Genomic DNA, 16,888 nt, shown 5'->3' with positions numbered 1-16,888 from the left:
CCACTATGTTTTGTACACTGCTGTTTTTAGATAATTTAGTCAGCCTTTTGTTTGTTGTTTCTAAAGAAGGCAGAGACTTAGTTAGGCCTGGTTTTGATTTATTGATTTTGATTTGGCACAACCATTTTGTCTCTACCTCCATCACATTTGTCAATCTTCAGTTTTCTTTAATAAACACCTTTAATTTTGCACTTCACTTTGACTGTCTAATCTTTGGTTATTGTTCCACCTAGTGGACGTAACACTCCACAATACTGAAGGGCTGTGTATCCTTTCACTATCATGGAGACCAAGGCCTCATCCAGCTCTTGTTTTCTGGTGGCTGGAAAAAAAGAGAATCTATAACTACAGTGTCTGTTACTTTTCTTTTATTTGCATGATTAGCAAAAGTCAACATTGCGACAGTATATTTGTTATATTTTTAATGACCAACCTTGGCCGGGTTCACCTCCAGTTGCCTCCCTGTTCTCATGCAAGGCACGGTAATGCCTTAGCATGGACGCAGTGTTATTATTCTAACCCGACTCCTTTGAGCACAATAAACACTTCACCTTTGAATGAAAGACAGATGGTGAAAAATAAAGTTTTTGATAAGCAGATGTAATGCACCTGTAATGTTATATGTAGCCTACCTTATTGGGAGAAATCAGATTGAAGTGTTCCCATATAGGGGAAGTCCTTCTCTTCCTTGCTGGCTCCATCCAAGCAACTATCCAAAATCTCAAACTATCCAAAGTCTCAAAGTATCACAAACACACATTTTGAAAGGATTCCATGGGGTTTATATTGCTGTTTAAATTGTCTCCATTATTCCTGTTGCTCTTAAATAATGTGTAGATTGTTTTGGATAGCATTGTAAGACATGCGCTCAGGGGGTACTGAGCTAACTATGGATATATACTGTAAATAGGAGTTATTCTGTTTTCACACATTTCATTTGGCTCCTATACAGTAAATAGTTTTTGATCTGTGTTGACTTCAATGTTTATTTCTTTCCCCAGAGCCTAGAAAAACACATTTCAAAAGCCAAGTCTTGTTCACTATTCTGCTATATGTGTGATTTGAATAGCCGAAAACATCTGAGATTCACTTTACATTTTTGTTTTTCTTTAGCATTTATGGTGATATAACTATTTATACAATAATGTGACATCACTGTAGTGTACATATTCTGATAGTTTGTCCTGAAAATAAGATGTAAAATAACATGATTGTTCATTAAAGTGTTGAGGTTCTTGGCTTAGACCTCAGAGGGTTTTAAAACCAACATGAAGTGTCTCAATATGGAGTCAGTCTTGCCTGAGACTTAAATACAGGTATGGAAGATGGAATGGTGTTTGTATGTTATTCAATTTATTTATTTCTATGTATTTATTAATTATACCTCTTATCTTATGAATTATAGCAAATTAGAATGAAAGGATGGTATGGAAAGGAGAATAAATAAACTAAAGATTAAAAAAAATCTGTATAAATCTTTAAAAGTGGTAACAGTATCTACTATAGTGGAGCTATGAGTGTCTGAGAGGAGATACATTTTGGAATCTTGAACTATATAGGGTATAATGGAGTTCAAATTTTATTTTTGATTTAAAGTTTATTTTTGCATACTTTGTTACATAAACATGAAAAAAATGCATTTTACTCCACTTTACACATTTTGCTTTACTGCACCACCTTATTTGTTTTTGTACAAAGTTTCTTAATGTGACGGCCTGAACTGCGCCAACATACCATCATATATTACCTTATGTAAAAGTAACTTTCTTTTAGTAAAGTGAAATTTACACCTATGACAATTTTGCATTTAAAAGCTTCTAGGCTCTAGTTTTATAATAAATATATATAATTTTATAGTCATAATGCTTTGAGGTGTAGTGGAGATATCAGGGCATTATTGGTGCAAATTTAGGTGAACAACTACATGGATGAGATTAGTAGGTACCTGTGGTTTCTTCAGCTGCAGTTAGTCTGTTAATGTGATCAATTGTCATTGTTAATGTCATCCGTCTTTGATTTCTGGCATAATAGCAAACACATGCAGCACTGTATATTAACGAGGGAATAATCATGGCAAATATTTTTTATTTTTATTACAAAAGTTTTTTTTATACAAGTGGACGTAAAATTATTAGTGACATTCATCTAAAGTTTCCCTAAATTAGACATTAGAAGGAGTGCTGGGTATAGAAACATTTACAGTACAGAAAGATCAGGGTGCATAGCAATAGAAGTGAAATCTGGCTATTGTGTTTTTACAGTCAAATTTCAACACATTGAGGCCAAGAGGAGGAAAAAGGTACTTTATCATGTAAAAACAGTTTCTGACTTTAAAAAAATCACTTTGACAAACTGCATAGACCGAATGCAATTACGTACATACGCTACTGTCTTCAACATCAGGTAGATATAGTACAAAGGTACACATACAAATACAGTAACTTCACACGGCTGATGACATATTAACTGCTCTATAATAGAACCAGAGTGAAAGAAAGCCAGGCACAGTGCAACACTGGACAGCCTCTGCCGTAGACTGATGGTGGAGCTGCAGTTGCGCAAGGAAAAATGTATTTCAATAGTTTTGCTCTAACGATACATATTGGTATCTTCAGGATCATGAGTAAACATTGGAGGAAACAAATGTAGTGTCTTGCATGTAAACACCTTTTAAAGTAAAGAAACAAAATCAATACAGTTGTGAAAATTTCTGAATGGAGAAGAAAAAACATCCAAGACAAATACAGAACATTTAAAACATACTGCTTTTGGTAAAAGCGGCTGGAGAGGCAGAAACAAGGAAACCGAAAGGTAGATATCATTGAAATAACACTTAACAGACATAATACACCTCCAGTGCATTCACATGAATAATTAATTCTCTTACTCATGACAACTGCCAGATTTCTCACTTAGCAAAACAACCTGTCTACAGTAGTAGGACACAGAAAAAAGTGCATTTTTTTATGAAAAGAATGTGCTAAACAAAACTTTCCCAGGAAGTACACGGTTATAAAGAAAACAACACATCTACATGTTCACAGTAATGCTCCATAGAAATACATCCAAAACCAATCCTGAGAAAATAATCTCTACAAATCAACAATGACCTGTCGTACTTCAGTGCATTGTTCATTACACAATCTCCAGTGTTTAAAACATCCTCGCAATAAAGAACAATAAAAAATACACAATTATTTAAAAACGTGTCAAAAAAAGGTAAAAGACAAAAAACTGTGGCCCTGCCAACAATGTCATCTTCATGGAATGAAATAAAAAACAAAAAATAATATCACAAAGTTGAAGGACAGCATACTGTACCCTTCACATACTTATGGTTTTGGTATATATGTGTGTTTTTGGATGCTAGTAGGGGCGGGCAGTCAGTACAACACCTTTACATACCATGTACACATGGATGTCACTTTTAAACCACACCTGCCCACCACAGAGCATTATTCTCTGGTTCAGGTATCGTCTGACTTCGCTCATCTTTACAACCAAAAAAGAATAACAAGCTGGGAAAAAAATTTGATTTAAGCAAGGCTCTGGCTATCATGCAATAAGCATCCATGCAGAACTTTTCAATTCCTACTCTCTACGTAATCAGATACTACTGTATGCAATGCAACAAGGATCTTACATCTGGACTGACCTCCTCGTTGTCCACACATGATCTTCACACAGATTCCTCAAAGTTAAAGACCCCTTTACCATGACCTCTGGTGACCTTCGCTGCACTCTTCTGTCAGTGTCTGCTTTTCAGATGTGACTGATGCATTGTTTTTTTTGGCCCCTCTATCTCGTTACTTCTGCTTATCACTCTGTTTCGGGGCCCCAAGGCTGTGTTTGGGTTTCAGCACTGCAGCATACACATGGTTCTCAGAGGCAGAGGTAATCATGTGGGTAACCTCTCAGCTTCGTCTAGACGGTGCACAAGAATGAAAACAGAAAGAGCGGCGGTTAACTCACCAGCTCATGTTCCTTTCATGTAAGAATTGTACTTCAGTAGGAAGCATGACAGAATCAAATGTCCCTTAAGAATAAGTGAGGTGACTGTCTGACCTGATGGTGAGGGAGAGTTGTCCTCCCCTGCTGTGGCAAACTGGAGATCAGACCCCAGAGCAGCGATGGAGCTCCTGGGACGGATGCAGCGGTCACCTGAGAAACTTCTGCGGAGTAATGCCTAAAGCAAGACATGTTAGACTGATTAGAGAAAGATGTCTTAGTGGTAAAACATCTTAAAGTGCTCATGGGAAGTTTACAGAAGACCTGAGATGCAAGTGAGAAAAAAATATTCTGATCTAGTTTCTGATCTAAATTCTGATGAGTCTGATCTAAATTATTTTCTCTCCTGTGTTTATGATGTTTTGCAAGGATAATCTTTCTTAATTCCTATTTTTTTTCCTTCTGTGAAACAGGTGGGGGAAAAAACTTTTGCTAGGTGAAAAAGGTTATACCAGGATCATTATTCGAAGCTAAATTTTTTTCATCTGTGAACATTTTTTTGTCAGTTTTCACAGATTAAAAAAAAAAAAAGTAACTTTGAAGTTATCCTGGCAAAACCTTTTTTTTTTTTAACCTGGCAAAACCTTTTTCCACCTGTTCTTAATTCATAAACACGGGAGAAAATAATTTAGATCAAACTTCAAAAATGGATCACCAGAATCTTTTTTTCTCACTGGCCTCTCAGGGTTTCCGTAGACATTGCTACATGTAGTATTTTATATTCCTCAAAAGCGCATTCAACAGTTTAAAGCATGTTACTACTGTCATGATATTGATTTTATACAGGATCATTTTCTGCATTTTGATTAGTTAAGCTGACAAGAGGTTGAAACTTTGCAGTTAGAAGACTGGATGAACTGGAAGAATTGGCTTACTTAAAAATCAAAAGAGGTATATATATAAAGATGGAATTACTTAACTAAAAAGGACACTGTGGCAACAAAATGCAGATGCAGTGCCAGTAAAGGCTGCAAATCTTATGAAAAGTATGAAATGTGTGAAAAGTGTTGTGTAAAAAACAATTATGTCTGTGTGGTCATGATATGTTGATATTAAAATACCACATGTGGCATCCAGATAAATTAGCGGATACAGCTTGTGCCTTGCCTTGCGTGTCATGGGGCTGGTGGGGGCCGAGGCGCTGCTGTAGAGGCTGAGGCTGGAGTTGGACCTGCTGACAGTCAAACCCTTAGAAGTGCTTCCTGCAGGAGACAAGTACTTCTCCTTGATCTTCAGGTTGGTCCTGCCTTTCACTGTTGGCAACACAGCGGGGGGGATTTAACAGAATACTGTAAACACGTGTTTAAAATTTATAGCAACCACTCCTCTAACAACAGCCAGCAGACACTGTACACAGAAATAATTGAAGCAAGATAGCCAATATAAGTCAGTATAAAAAATATCTGAATTCAATACTCACAGAAAAATTATTAAAATATCAAAACTTTAGCAGAGACAGATATGTAGTGGAACACACTGATTTAACAATTTTTTTATAGATGCATGCATGCTTATTCATTAACAAATGCTAAATTTACACAAACAATATCTGACATTAATTACAACTATACTGTAGGACAGCATGGCACCAAAGTAAAATGTTTATCTGACCTCAGAAAAAGTCGTTTTGTCAACTAATCTGTAGTTTTGGTCTTAGTCGACTAAGATTTCTTTATTCAATCAGTAGTTTTTAATGCTTTTTTCATGCTGAATGACTTATTTACAAGAAACTTGTGAGCACATTTTTGGTACACACCAGATTTAAAGTGGTGCTTCTGTGTGATTCTTTGTGGAGAAACTCAGTTTTACAGACCTGTCGATTAAATCAACTAATTTTATATCGATTAGTCGACAAAATTATATAAGTGTTAGTCGACTAAAAATGTCTTTAGCCAAGGACAAGCCCTAAATAATATTAATTAGAATGTGTTTTGTTAAGGAAATATAGTGTGCAGGAGTGAGTGTAATGATGAGGAGTTGTGTACTGACCTCTACAGGGGTCATTCTTGACCAGGAACTCATCTAGAGCAGTCCAGCCTCCTCCCACTCTGACCATCAGCGTGCTACGCAGGATACGAACCATCCGCAACTGTTGGGATTCTCCAAACTGCAGACAAAAAAAATCCAAAGTTATAGGTTTTGAAATCAGAGGACCAAATGTAAGAGCTGCTTTAATATGTTTTTATCATTTTCTATAAAAAATGACTCACCCTGTATCTGTTGGCACTTATTTGTTCCACTTGGAACCTCTTGGGACAGTTACACTGTGACACCTGTCGACTCACCTAAAGAGGGCAAACGTATAACAAGCTCAGTGTTACAATAAATAAACCACTCTAATGAATCAAACAACATTTGTGTGTTTTCTTGTTCACACCTCTTCATTGATTTGATCTGCATCCAGCGTTCTCCTGTAGGGATCTCTGCTGGGGTGAAGCGCACTCACAAACTCGTAGTAGTCGATGAAGCCGTCGCTATTCATGTCGAAGATGTTTGCCACCGCGTTCATCTCCAGAGAGTTGGTGGGAAATTCTACAGCAGAGAGGTGTAAAGCCAAGGGGGATTTAAAACTGTGTAAACTTAATCACATAACTATGATTAGAAATTAATTTAAATAATGTCAATAGAGTGGAATTCATGTTTCGTCATGCTGAGCCGTAATTTCAGATGCTGTCTTTTGAATTTTATTGTGACTTAAACTGAGCAATACATGGGTAGAAACACCATGATGATGGGGTCTTACTGGAGGCGAGGACATAATCGACAAACTCCTTCTGGCTGATGCGTCCATCCTGGTCCCGGTCGATGCTGCGGAACACGTCTAAGATCCGTGACTTCAAATGACTGATCCACAGCATGTAACGCTTTCGCCAAATATTGAAGTCGAAGTTCGCAAATTCTTCCATCTGTCCAGAAACACAAAATAAAAAAATATTTAAAAGACTTTTCCCCCCAACTCTAACGGCACCACTTCCTGTTAAAATGTGTACGTTTTAAAAAGAGCAGTAACCTCTTTGAGTGTTTGCTGCTGCTGCTCCAGGCGGGTTTGTCTCGCCAACGCCAGGAGCCAGAGCTTCTGCCACTGGCTGACCAGCTGACTGAGCTCTGGGGTCTGGGGGTCGAGGTGCTCCAGGGGAAGAGGCACAGCAGGCTGCAGCTTCAGAGTGCTCCTCCTCTCTGGATGGAGACACAGCGACATTCATTAGCGGTGAGATCGTCGTCAAGCTGTCAATGCTTATATTACAACAATTATACTATAGTGTTTCCATGGTGGCTTACTTGTGAGTGGCCGTTTGCTGGGGGAAACCTGCAGTTTGGAAATGCTCTTGTGTTTGCAGGACTTTGTGGCATGTTCAACCTCTGGGAACTTTTTATTCAACTCCTCCATGAATACCTGCAGAGAGGAATGATCAGTGATCACATGGCACAGCAAAGATGGCTCTTAATATTCTGTAAATTCTGTAACCGTGATTTACATTCCTGAGGCACACATTTTAGCACTAAATGATGTAAAGTATTAATATCCATAAAATGGTATCGTGGGTAGTTCGTAGAACAGAGAAGAATCGTACTGTGTGCTGCTCGATCAGTTCCTGGTTCTGCTCCGTGGTCTCAGGCTGAGGCTCTTGGTCTCTGAGGTTGAGGGCCTCCTCTGCTGAGGAGATCCAGTCCAGTAGCCTCTGGACTTCCTCTCTCTCTGCCTCCAGTGCTGCCAAGCTGGCCTGGATCTTCTGGCCCTGCTGCTGAGCCCAGGTCTGGACCTGACTCACACAACATTTTTAACACAACAATTACACTGGTTCCATTCAGATGCTCTCATATGTCACTATTGAATAGTTTAGAAATTATAGTAGAATAATTAGTGATTTATCATGTCTTTAATCCTGAGGGAACGAAAGCACTCACCTCCTCAAAGCGGGTCTTGGTGACACTGATCCAAGACTTCAGGGTGATTATGGAGTCTGGGTGACAGGAGGCCAGGATCTCCTCACCCAGACTCTGAATGTTCTGCAACTCAACCGCCTGAGCCTGCAGGGCATCCATTGATTCCTTCAGAGGGGAGGAGAGAAAAAAGGATTTATTCAGCGTTTTATCCAGTGAAAACACATTCTCATGTAGGATGAGCCATTAGCATGGAATGTCGTTCATTTTGACATGTTTTTTTAGAAGTGTTAAACAGTTAGTGGCAGCGAGGTATTAACTAATGTTCAGAGTATCCGTCCTTCTACCGGTTCAATGGGTTCAAGCATGAGAGTCTGCTAATATCCACCCTGCTTAACAACCCTTGATAATACTGAATCCATATCGGCACCGGCGTGTTGTTCTGCAGCAGACCCTGACCTTTGACCTCCCCTGAGGCAAAAAGTAATCACGGTATATACTGACCTTGTGTTGTTTGCGGAAAGCGAGCAAGCCTTCCTCCTCCTCTGGTATCACCCCGTATTTCAGTATCCTCTCAGCCTCGGTGAGGCGCTCCATGAACAAGTGGACAAGGCCATCAAACTTCTCAGCCTAACGACAACAAAGACAAAGGTTAAGATACGAGTAGGGGTTGACTCTACTTATCACCTTTTATAGATGGTCAGATATCAGCCACTCAACTACTATCCATTCCTGATATGAAATATTTTTGCTCATGACCACAGCCACCTGCAACCTGAATTTTATGTATGGATGTAATTTCATATACAGAGACTTGTAGTTTGCCATGATTTGCCAGTATGACTTTTCCCGCCGAAGAAAACTATTCTGAGTGAAACACGACTGCAGCTTCAGTCAGAAGAAATAAAAGCTAATTTACCGTCCACCTTTATTATTTGTGAGGACTACCTGCTGAAGTGCACACTCCAGTCTGTCTTGCTTGCTGACGGACAGTTTGCAAACGGCCTCCCAGCGGCCCTCCAGCTCATCCATCTGCTCCTGCAGCCAGTGAGCATCAGCTGTGCTGCTCCTGGTCAGATCCCTCACAGAGCGCTTCAGGGTCCTGATGCACCCAGCCCGTTTCCCTAACTCCTTTTGGAAGGCCTGAGAGAAAGGACATTGTGCTAAGAAACTGCCATTGCGCTGAAGAAATTGGCACAAAATATGCCATGTGAAGACAGACATATAGCAACTTAATATCAAGAAATCATTACCAGATAAATAAGATCAAAGAGTCATCAAAGGACAGTCATACATATGAACACAGAAGATTCCCTTCTTTATAGGAAGATAATGATGCTACAGCGCCATCTTTTGGCCAAATGCCACCAAAATCTATCATGGTCACTCAGACTACACACGTCCACCACATGTGGTCGTAATAGCAGTTCAGGAGATATGACATTTTTTGTAATATAATCCCTGCCCTCAGCATTTGAGCAAACTATGAGCAAGTAACTTTTTCCGGCTTGGTCCAGAGATGTCCTGTACCACACTTTGTGACGATCGCTCAAAATGTGTAAGAGGAGTAGCAAAAAATCTGATCTGGACACAATTAAAAATGGCAGAAAATTCCATCTAGGGTCAGATGGGCGTGGCTCATATAGATAGATTCGTCTGGACCCACAGAATCCAGGAACAGAGGATTTAGCTTTTTAATTTAGTTTCTGAGACTTATGGTTAAAAAGTTACAGGCCAAAAGGTAAAGCTCATTGTTATAGTGCCACCATCTGGTTAGATTGCACCACATTCAACACTGCACTCCTTCGGGTTCTGAGCAATACACCCGCCAAGTGTGAAGTAGATCGGATGAGCGGTTCTCATACGGAAAGACAGACTGACAGAGCTTCCTCGCTTTATAGTTAGATGACATACAGTAACTACAGTATGTATACACTCTACTGGCCACACATATAAATGCATGCTAGGTGTTGTACCTTGTGTTTGTCGATCAGGTTGTTGACCATGTCTTTGTCTCCACAAACAGGAACGTCCTCAGCCAGTTGGGGCTCGGCTCTATACAGCCAGTCATTCAGAGCCTGGAGAGCGTCGGTGAATCTACCCGAGAACAGCAGCGCCTCCTCCAGCTTGTGCTGTCTGACAGAAGCAAACCACAACATTGGGTACATTTTCAAGACCGGGATTTTTTTTTTTTTTAATACTTGGCAGGAATATGAATTTGTCCCTCAGATCCATACCTCTCCATAGACTTGCCACTGATGGTGTCCCACGTGTCTTTGAGCTCAGCCATTAGGTTTTCCAGATGCTGTCTATCGTGGCCGGTCTTCGCTCTCTCGTGAAGGCTGCGTCCATTCTTCAGTGTGGCTTCGTACATGGGTCTCTTTGACCTCAGCAGTTTCTGGAACTCCTGATTACATAATAACAGATCAGTGAAGGCATTCATAAACACAAAGCAAGTTAAATTCACTGTGACGCCTACTGCACCTTCTGTTCAGTCAGTTGTTGCTTAATCTCCTCGTGGGTCACAGCGATCTCTTTATGCATGTCCAATGTCTGTTCTACCTCCGTCATCCAGTCCAGCAGCAGGCGCCAAGCCTCATTCAACTGAAATATGAGACATAAAGACAGATTTTATACAAAAGCTCCTCTGAGTGGCACCTAAAGTGCATGTATAGTTTGAGAAAGACAGTTGAAGGCCTTCCATTTATATCAGAGTTGATGTAGTTGTATACCTGTTTGGCGTTCTTTCTGACCTCCTCCAGCGTCCTGCCTCTCTCTGAAGCACGCTGCTGTAGCTTTTTGTGGCGATCCTGCACGGTCATGATTAGGTTATGGATGACATCACAGTCTTCCTTCCTGCTCAGTTCTATTAGCCGGCGGGCCGTGCTCTCCACTGTGGTCTTCTTCTCACCGTAACCGCTCACCTCATTCACCAGTGTCTGTACAAATAAAAGCATTTCATGAAGTGAAAATAAATACTTCCAAAATGTGTATGTAACTCTGGATCTGAAGCAGACATATAGAAAGACTACAGCAGGTATAAAAAGACCTACTCTGTGATCCTGCAGTTGGGTGCAAACTTTGTCCAGAACAAAGCTGGGAGCAGGAAGAAGCCCAATAGACTCTTCACACTTGCTCATCTTAGTGAGAAGTTCCTGGACGCTACTGTGGAACTCCTTGGCCAGGCTCAGACCTTCCATAAGCCTCGCCTGTGGGAACAACATGACAATCAGATATAATCGTGCACTAAATTAACGATAAATCCACAGAATGATACATGAAGAGTTAGACAACCTTTCGCTCCTGGACTTTGCTGTAAACGGACGCCCATTTCTGTTCGAGGATAGATAAGCTGTGCTCGGTGCTCGACCCCCGCACCACGCTGCTGCTCTCCAGCATCCTGTGGATGGCGTTCTTCACATCCGTGTAGGCGTGGAGCTTCGACTCCATCTCAGTGCACAACTCCTTTTCAGGGTGAGAAGAAGAAAGAGTTTTTAGAGAAAATTATTTTTTATTTTTTTACTGGGTGATACATTTTTAACTTCTTGCCTAACTCTTTATGTGTACACTTAAAAGTCTGGTCCGTTTTACCAGGTGTGCATTGAGCCGTTCACTGGCAGAGTCCGGCATACCCCACATGGTTTTAGAGGAGGATAGTCTAAGGTCTGTGTTCTCCAGCCACTGCAGGAAGTCCTGAATCTCCATTGTAACATCTTGTACCTGCAGAAAAAACAAACAACAGAATGAATGCAAAGTCTCATGTGGTAATGTGGGTTCACTACAACTTTAGTTATGGCACAAAGTTTCAATTGCCATCACACTTTGTATTACAATGGCTGCCAACTGATAAAACAATTAATATTTTTATTATTATTTGGTTAATATAATGCATTTTTATTTGTAGATGTGGTTTAATATTACTTCCTTTATGACAATAAAAGCCACCAGTGTAAATTTGGACTCGCCTCTACACATTTTTATGTTAGTCTTTACAATCACCAAAAGAGGGCGCCATGGTAAACTGATAATGAAACATAAAATGCAGTAGAGCTGAGAAAATGCTGCATCCTAATATATTATGTATATAACAACTATAAATACAGTTAACAATCTTTCTATATTACTTTGTGACTTTTGTTGCAACATAACAGATGTTTTTCTCTCTTCACCTGACTCAGTCTGTTCTCTAGCTCCAGCTGCCTGCGTTCAGTCTCACAGCGGACAAACTCCCAGCTGTCATTGAGCTGCTCCAGCCGAGACTGCAGACCATGCGGGCTGTCCCCGGACCCGACCTCCAGCAGCCCCCTGCCTGCCTGGTTCAGGGTCTCCATCGTGCGAACGTGGGACATGACATCATTACGCAGGACCTTGTAGGAGGAAGAAGCACAAGAGGAAGAGTGTGATTGCTTGGAGGTGTTAGGAGCAGAAGTGTTTTCTGGTCCGAGTTGTGTCTGGCAGTTCAGACAAAGACATGCATTGTTGTCAGACTATTTTAGCAGTGTGTATTGTTGCTAAAATATAGATTAAAAGAAATAATACGTAAGGTACAGACACTGGTAGACACCACGGTGAACACTTTCAGGAGACAGTAGTCTGTTATTCATTCAAGGCTGAGAGTTCAGTGTTATCTAGCAGATAAAGCCACAGCTCTACAGAGAAAGTTCAGAGTTACAGGATTCACTGTTTTCTGGAACCTTCAAAGTCAGAAGGAGCTCTATTACACTTATTTAGGCCACCACCAACCTTGTGTTTGGCCAGCTCTATTTCACAGGCCTGCAGGTCGATGCTGATCGGCCGGCCGCCCTGCAGTTGTTCAGCGGTCCGAGAAAGCCATGTGTGCAGCTCGTCTAGTGTGTTCTGGAACTGACCAAGACCCAGCAGAGCACACTCCAGCTGGTGCTGATGTCACAACAGGAAAAAATATACATATTATTTTTTGTTCAACAGTTTTCCAGCTAAATGTAGTTTCTACTGGAGTAGCAGCTGTCTGTTGTTGAAATAACATTACATTTTAATAAAGGGCATGGTGACATTGTGCATATAATGGATTATAGTTGCATGCTAATATTAATATTACATAATGATATTCTTACTTGTCTGTTGACAGTCTCTGACTCCAAGCTGTCCCAGCGCAGTCTGAAGTCACACAGCGGTGAGACGGAGCCCGGACGCTCCGAGCCTGGAGACAGGCGGCACACGAAGCGATGGTTCTGACTTTCTATCTCGATTTTCTTCTGGTAAAGTTCTCGCTTAAATTCCTGAGGGAAAGAATAAAGACTTCATATATGTTTGGAAATTAGCGAATGTCACGACTGATATGTTTTCTGTTATAATAAAATACAATACGTACAATATGAGACCAACGTACTTATTGAGAAAAGCTGTGATTGTTGCTGGTTACGGGTGTGCTTCAGCATATGAACTCACCTTGAGATCACGTAGCTGCTCTTTGACAGATTCCAGGTCAGTTCCTACCATGAACTCTTCAGTAGACCTGAGCTCAGCTGACTTCAACCACTCAAAAAGACCCTATTAGCAGAACAATAACAGAGTGGGCGTTAAAGCACAGTAAATTATACGTTGTACAATCACTCAGTCAACAGCAAAACATGTAACCCTGTTGGTTTATACAGCTGGATGCATTTCACATAGTTTTCTTTTCACTGTCTCATGCAGTCTGCACCATTAAACCCGTTTGCCCTTGGCAGAAGACCACACAATGTGTCAGTCACTCAAAAGTAAAGCTGCAGGAAGTAAGAGCTTTGTCTTTGGCAGGATGCCGTAACTCTGCTTGAGTCAGTCAGAGGTGGCCAAAGTGTCCTGTTTGATATGGCTATGATACTGACCATGACATATTTCTGGGTATGCATAAACACATGTACTGTATATAGACACACACCTGCATCGTGTCTTGATAATGTAGAGCCATCTGCAAGGACTCCTCCAGCTTTTTGTGACATTCGTTCCACAGTTTGCTCAAGTTGTTCCACGTGCAATAAAGCTGTACGACACCAAACAGACAAGGTTTAAAGTTAGCCAACAGAACATCATGAGTTAAAAATGATTTTATTCAAATGTACATATTTCTTACTTCATCTAGGCTCTTTGTGACATCCGGTTTGTCTGTCTCGCCACACGCTGACATCAGATCCATTCCCAAAATGCCAAGGATGTCCAGATCTCCCTGTAAACAGTCGATATCCTCCCTGAGAGTCTAGAAGTTGAAAAGATGGAAAAGGTTATACATTGTTTTTTTGTAAAACAATTTCTTATATACATCTTATTTAAAAGATTACAGACAAACCTGCATGGTTTCGAGGCTCTGGCGGATTGTTTCGGAGTCTCTCCGACTAGCGTTGAGATCCAACACTGCCTGCTGAGCATCATTGAGGGCAGCCGTGACGTCGCTGAAATCACTCCAGAACTTCAAGGCAAGATCCAAGAGGTTGAGCAGCCAGCTTTCCCTCTCCTGGGCCTGAGTGTGTGTCTCGTCCCACAGCTGGGACAGGCTGGACACTTGCTCCTGGATTGCTAAAATCACAAGGATACAACGGGGATATTGCTTAGATTTGCCAACTGTAGTGTCGTACGACAGTTTCCTATCTGTATACAAATAATATAATCTCCAAAAAGATCCGTACCTGTGCCGACAGATCCATCCCCAGCTGCCTGCGTGTTAGCCAGCAGTTCATCCGCCTGTGTCTTGACACTGCCGAGGCCCAGCTCCAGCTTGGACAGCTCGGTCAGGGTGTGCTTGTTGTCCTGCAGCTGCTCCTGGATCCTCGGGGTGAGGCCTTGAAGAGAGGTGGGAGTCTGTATGCGACTGCGCAGGCGGTCAAGACTCTCTCTGATAAGGGTCATCCTCTCATTCAGCTATAGGAACAAGAAAAGATATGAAGTTGTGTGCGTGTGTGCATTAATTTAAGCAGTTTATAACATTTTCTGCATTATCCAAGCATTCCTACCTGCGTGAATCGAGGCAATGACTCCTCTAGCAGATTAGCAGTCTCTCTGACCCGGTCTCTGATGGTTCTGTGCTGCTCCTCGGCCTCTGTGGCCTTTCGACAGAACTCCTCCCCCTGAATGGGGTTTAGTTCTGACAAGCGTTTTGCCAGAGAGCATAAGCGTGCAATCAAGGGTCTGTGTTCTGCTATAGACTCCCTCAAACCCTTAGCAGAAGAGAGATAAAAAGAAATGTTTAATAACAATGTGGAGAGCAGGCTATTTCTCATAAAGAACCTGATTTGAGTTTAATCCCTAAAATGGATTGAAGAAGTTTGAAAAAAATCCCTTTGTCTCCCTTTCCGTGGTATACTTGACCAAACTGTAATGTCATTATAGTGCACAGGTGGAAAAGAAACCCTGTCAGGAAGTAGATTACATTAATGAACTGTACTTGAACAGAACGGCTCATTCACCTCGAGGAAAATGGTGGCACACTGTGAAGTATAAAAGGACTTCTTTGTTGAACTGGCCAAAAAAGGTATTATTAAAAAAAAAAAAGAGAGAAGCTGGCACTCTAATGTGGAGAGGCAGGTTTCTTGTACCTGTAAGAGATCCTGTTGTTCCCGAAATGCCTCGTAGCTAATTGTGCTCAGGGAGAGCTGGCCAATTAGGGTTTGAGTTTCTTCAAGCCACGGCGAAACCTCGGAGAGGCCCTCTGAGAACTGGAGGAGAAGAGACTGAGCGTGCTCAAGCTGCAGTACCACGTGGGAATTGGTGGCTGAGGTGGTGTTGCATTGTTCCTGTAAGGCGTCTAGTGGGGTCTGTGTTGAGAGAGGTGAGAGCAAAATAAATACATTTAAAATGTTAACACCTTAAAAGTACATTTGTTTACATTATTAGTAAAATGGTTGTGTGGAAAATACCTGCAAATCGCCCGTTTCTCCTTCATCACTGTACGTCAGCAAGATTTCAGCAATCTTCACCATCTTCTCGATGTTGAACCTGTGTTGGAGAATCTCCACCGCCAAAATCTATTCAGGAGATAAAACATCTCATTAAATTCACTTACCGAGCATCATTTAAATTAATCTCTAAAACTTAGAAATTACAGATAACACAAACATGTAATGTTTTTTTTACTCAAAGTGGGAAAATATTTATTAAGCTTATTTGTTAGTCAGTTCTATTTGTGTATAATGTCTTCACCTTCTGCTCATAGAGTTGTTCTGCTATGAGCTCTGGATCCAGATGGATGGTTTTCAGCTTTTCAAGACTCAGCGCTGTGTCTCTGAACCAAGCCATCTCCTTCACCACTGCCTGTTCCAGCTGATAAGAATATACTGTATGTTAGCATAGCATTAATAACATCACAACATCATAATACTGTACTGTATACTGTTTAGCAGATGCCTGGAACACCTGGAAGGGTATAGCCAAACAGATGCAGAGTAGGCTTGTTCTACATGGAATGTAGTAAATGACTATATAATTGGGTACAAATTGTCCGCCCCCTGACTTTTGATGGATGAAGACGACAGATTTATTTATTTATTTCACTGCAGCAAGTTACACTATGGATAAAAGAAAGTATATATAAATAAATAAAATTATAAATAGATACATAAATGTGTGAATATATGAATAAGCAAATAAATAAATAAGTAAATTAATAAATAAATATGCAAATGTGTAAATATATGATGAATAAAAAAATATATATATACACAAATTTAACATTTATATATTTAAAGTCTCATTTAATTTGTGATTTATTTATGGTGACAATTAGGCATTAAATTACATAATTATATATTTTTTAATTTATTTAAGCATTTCATTGTATAATTAGTTATGCATTTATATATTTAGTTTAGGCCCTTAAAACCCTCCGTTTTTAGATACCAAAGCAAACAATGTGAGTTTATTCAGGTGAAAAAGATGACACATTTGAAGCTACTTTTTAAAATGGATACTGAAACTTAATGTTAGCTTCCACAAACATGTGTGCTTTTCAGAAATGAAGTCAGATAATAGCAACTTCAAAAAACATTAT

General features: G+C 40.5%; 1 protein-coding gene across 1 annotated transcript in view; it reads right to left on the bottom strand.

Annotated features, from left to right (window-relative positions):
- Positions 1-2,068: 2,068 nt before the first annotated feature.
- The window catches only part of LOC141779856 (plectin-like), a 182,201-nt gene continuing 167,381 nt past the window's right edge, over positions 2,069-16,888 (bottom strand). Inside the window, exons 44-75 of the mRNA XM_074654881.1 lie at positions 16,042-16,161; positions 15,759-15,866; positions 15,438-15,656; positions 14,856-15,059; positions 14,532-14,763; positions 14,195-14,421; positions 13,982-14,104; positions 13,790-13,891; positions 13,318-13,419; positions 12,984-13,148; positions 12,634-12,789; positions 12,060-12,257; positions 11,482-11,610; positions 11,185-11,355; positions 10,944-11,099; positions 10,623-10,829; positions 10,375-10,494; positions 10,128-10,297; positions 9,867-10,026; positions 8,839-9,033; positions 8,395-8,520; positions 7,915-8,058; positions 7,581-7,769; positions 7,288-7,402; positions 7,019-7,185; positions 6,752-6,914; positions 6,386-6,540; positions 6,219-6,293; positions 5,998-6,115; positions 5,116-5,261; positions 4,066-4,186; positions 2,069-3,924 (exon numbers count right to left, since the gene is read on the bottom strand). Coding sequence (XP_074510982.1) covers positions 3,899-3,924; positions 4,066-4,186; positions 5,116-5,261; positions 5,998-6,115; positions 6,219-6,293; positions 6,386-6,540; positions 6,752-6,914; positions 7,019-7,185; positions 7,288-7,402; positions 7,581-7,769; positions 7,915-8,058; positions 8,395-8,520; positions 8,839-9,033; positions 9,867-10,026; positions 10,128-10,297; positions 10,375-10,494; positions 10,623-10,829; positions 10,944-11,099; positions 11,185-11,355; positions 11,482-11,610; positions 12,060-12,257; positions 12,634-12,789; positions 12,984-13,148; positions 13,318-13,419; positions 13,790-13,891; positions 13,982-14,104; positions 14,195-14,421; positions 14,532-14,763; positions 14,856-15,059; positions 15,438-15,656; positions 15,759-15,866; positions 16,042-16,161 — 4,809 coding nt within the window. The 3' untranslated portion in view covers positions 2,069-3,898. The remainder of the gene's footprint in view (positions 3,925-4,065; positions 4,187-5,115; positions 5,262-5,997; positions 6,116-6,218; positions 6,294-6,385; positions 6,541-6,751; positions 6,915-7,018; positions 7,186-7,287; positions 7,403-7,580; positions 7,770-7,914; positions 8,059-8,394; positions 8,521-8,838; positions 9,034-9,866; positions 10,027-10,127; positions 10,298-10,374; positions 10,495-10,622; positions 10,830-10,943; positions 11,100-11,184; positions 11,356-11,481; positions 11,611-12,059; positions 12,258-12,633; positions 12,790-12,983; positions 13,149-13,317; positions 13,420-13,789; positions 13,892-13,981; positions 14,105-14,194; positions 14,422-14,531; positions 14,764-14,855; positions 15,060-15,437; positions 15,657-15,758; positions 15,867-16,041; positions 16,162-16,888) is intronic.

Source organism: Sebastes fasciatus, chromosome 12 (genome assembly GCF_043250625.1).
Source record: "Sebastes fasciatus isolate fSebFas1 chromosome 12, fSebFas1.pri, whole genome shotgun sequence".
In the NCBI taxonomy this organism is placed as follows: domain Eukaryota; kingdom Metazoa; phylum Chordata; class Actinopteri; order Perciformes; family Sebastidae; genus Sebastes; species Sebastes fasciatus.
This window is presented reverse-complemented; position numbering and strand designations above follow the sequence as displayed.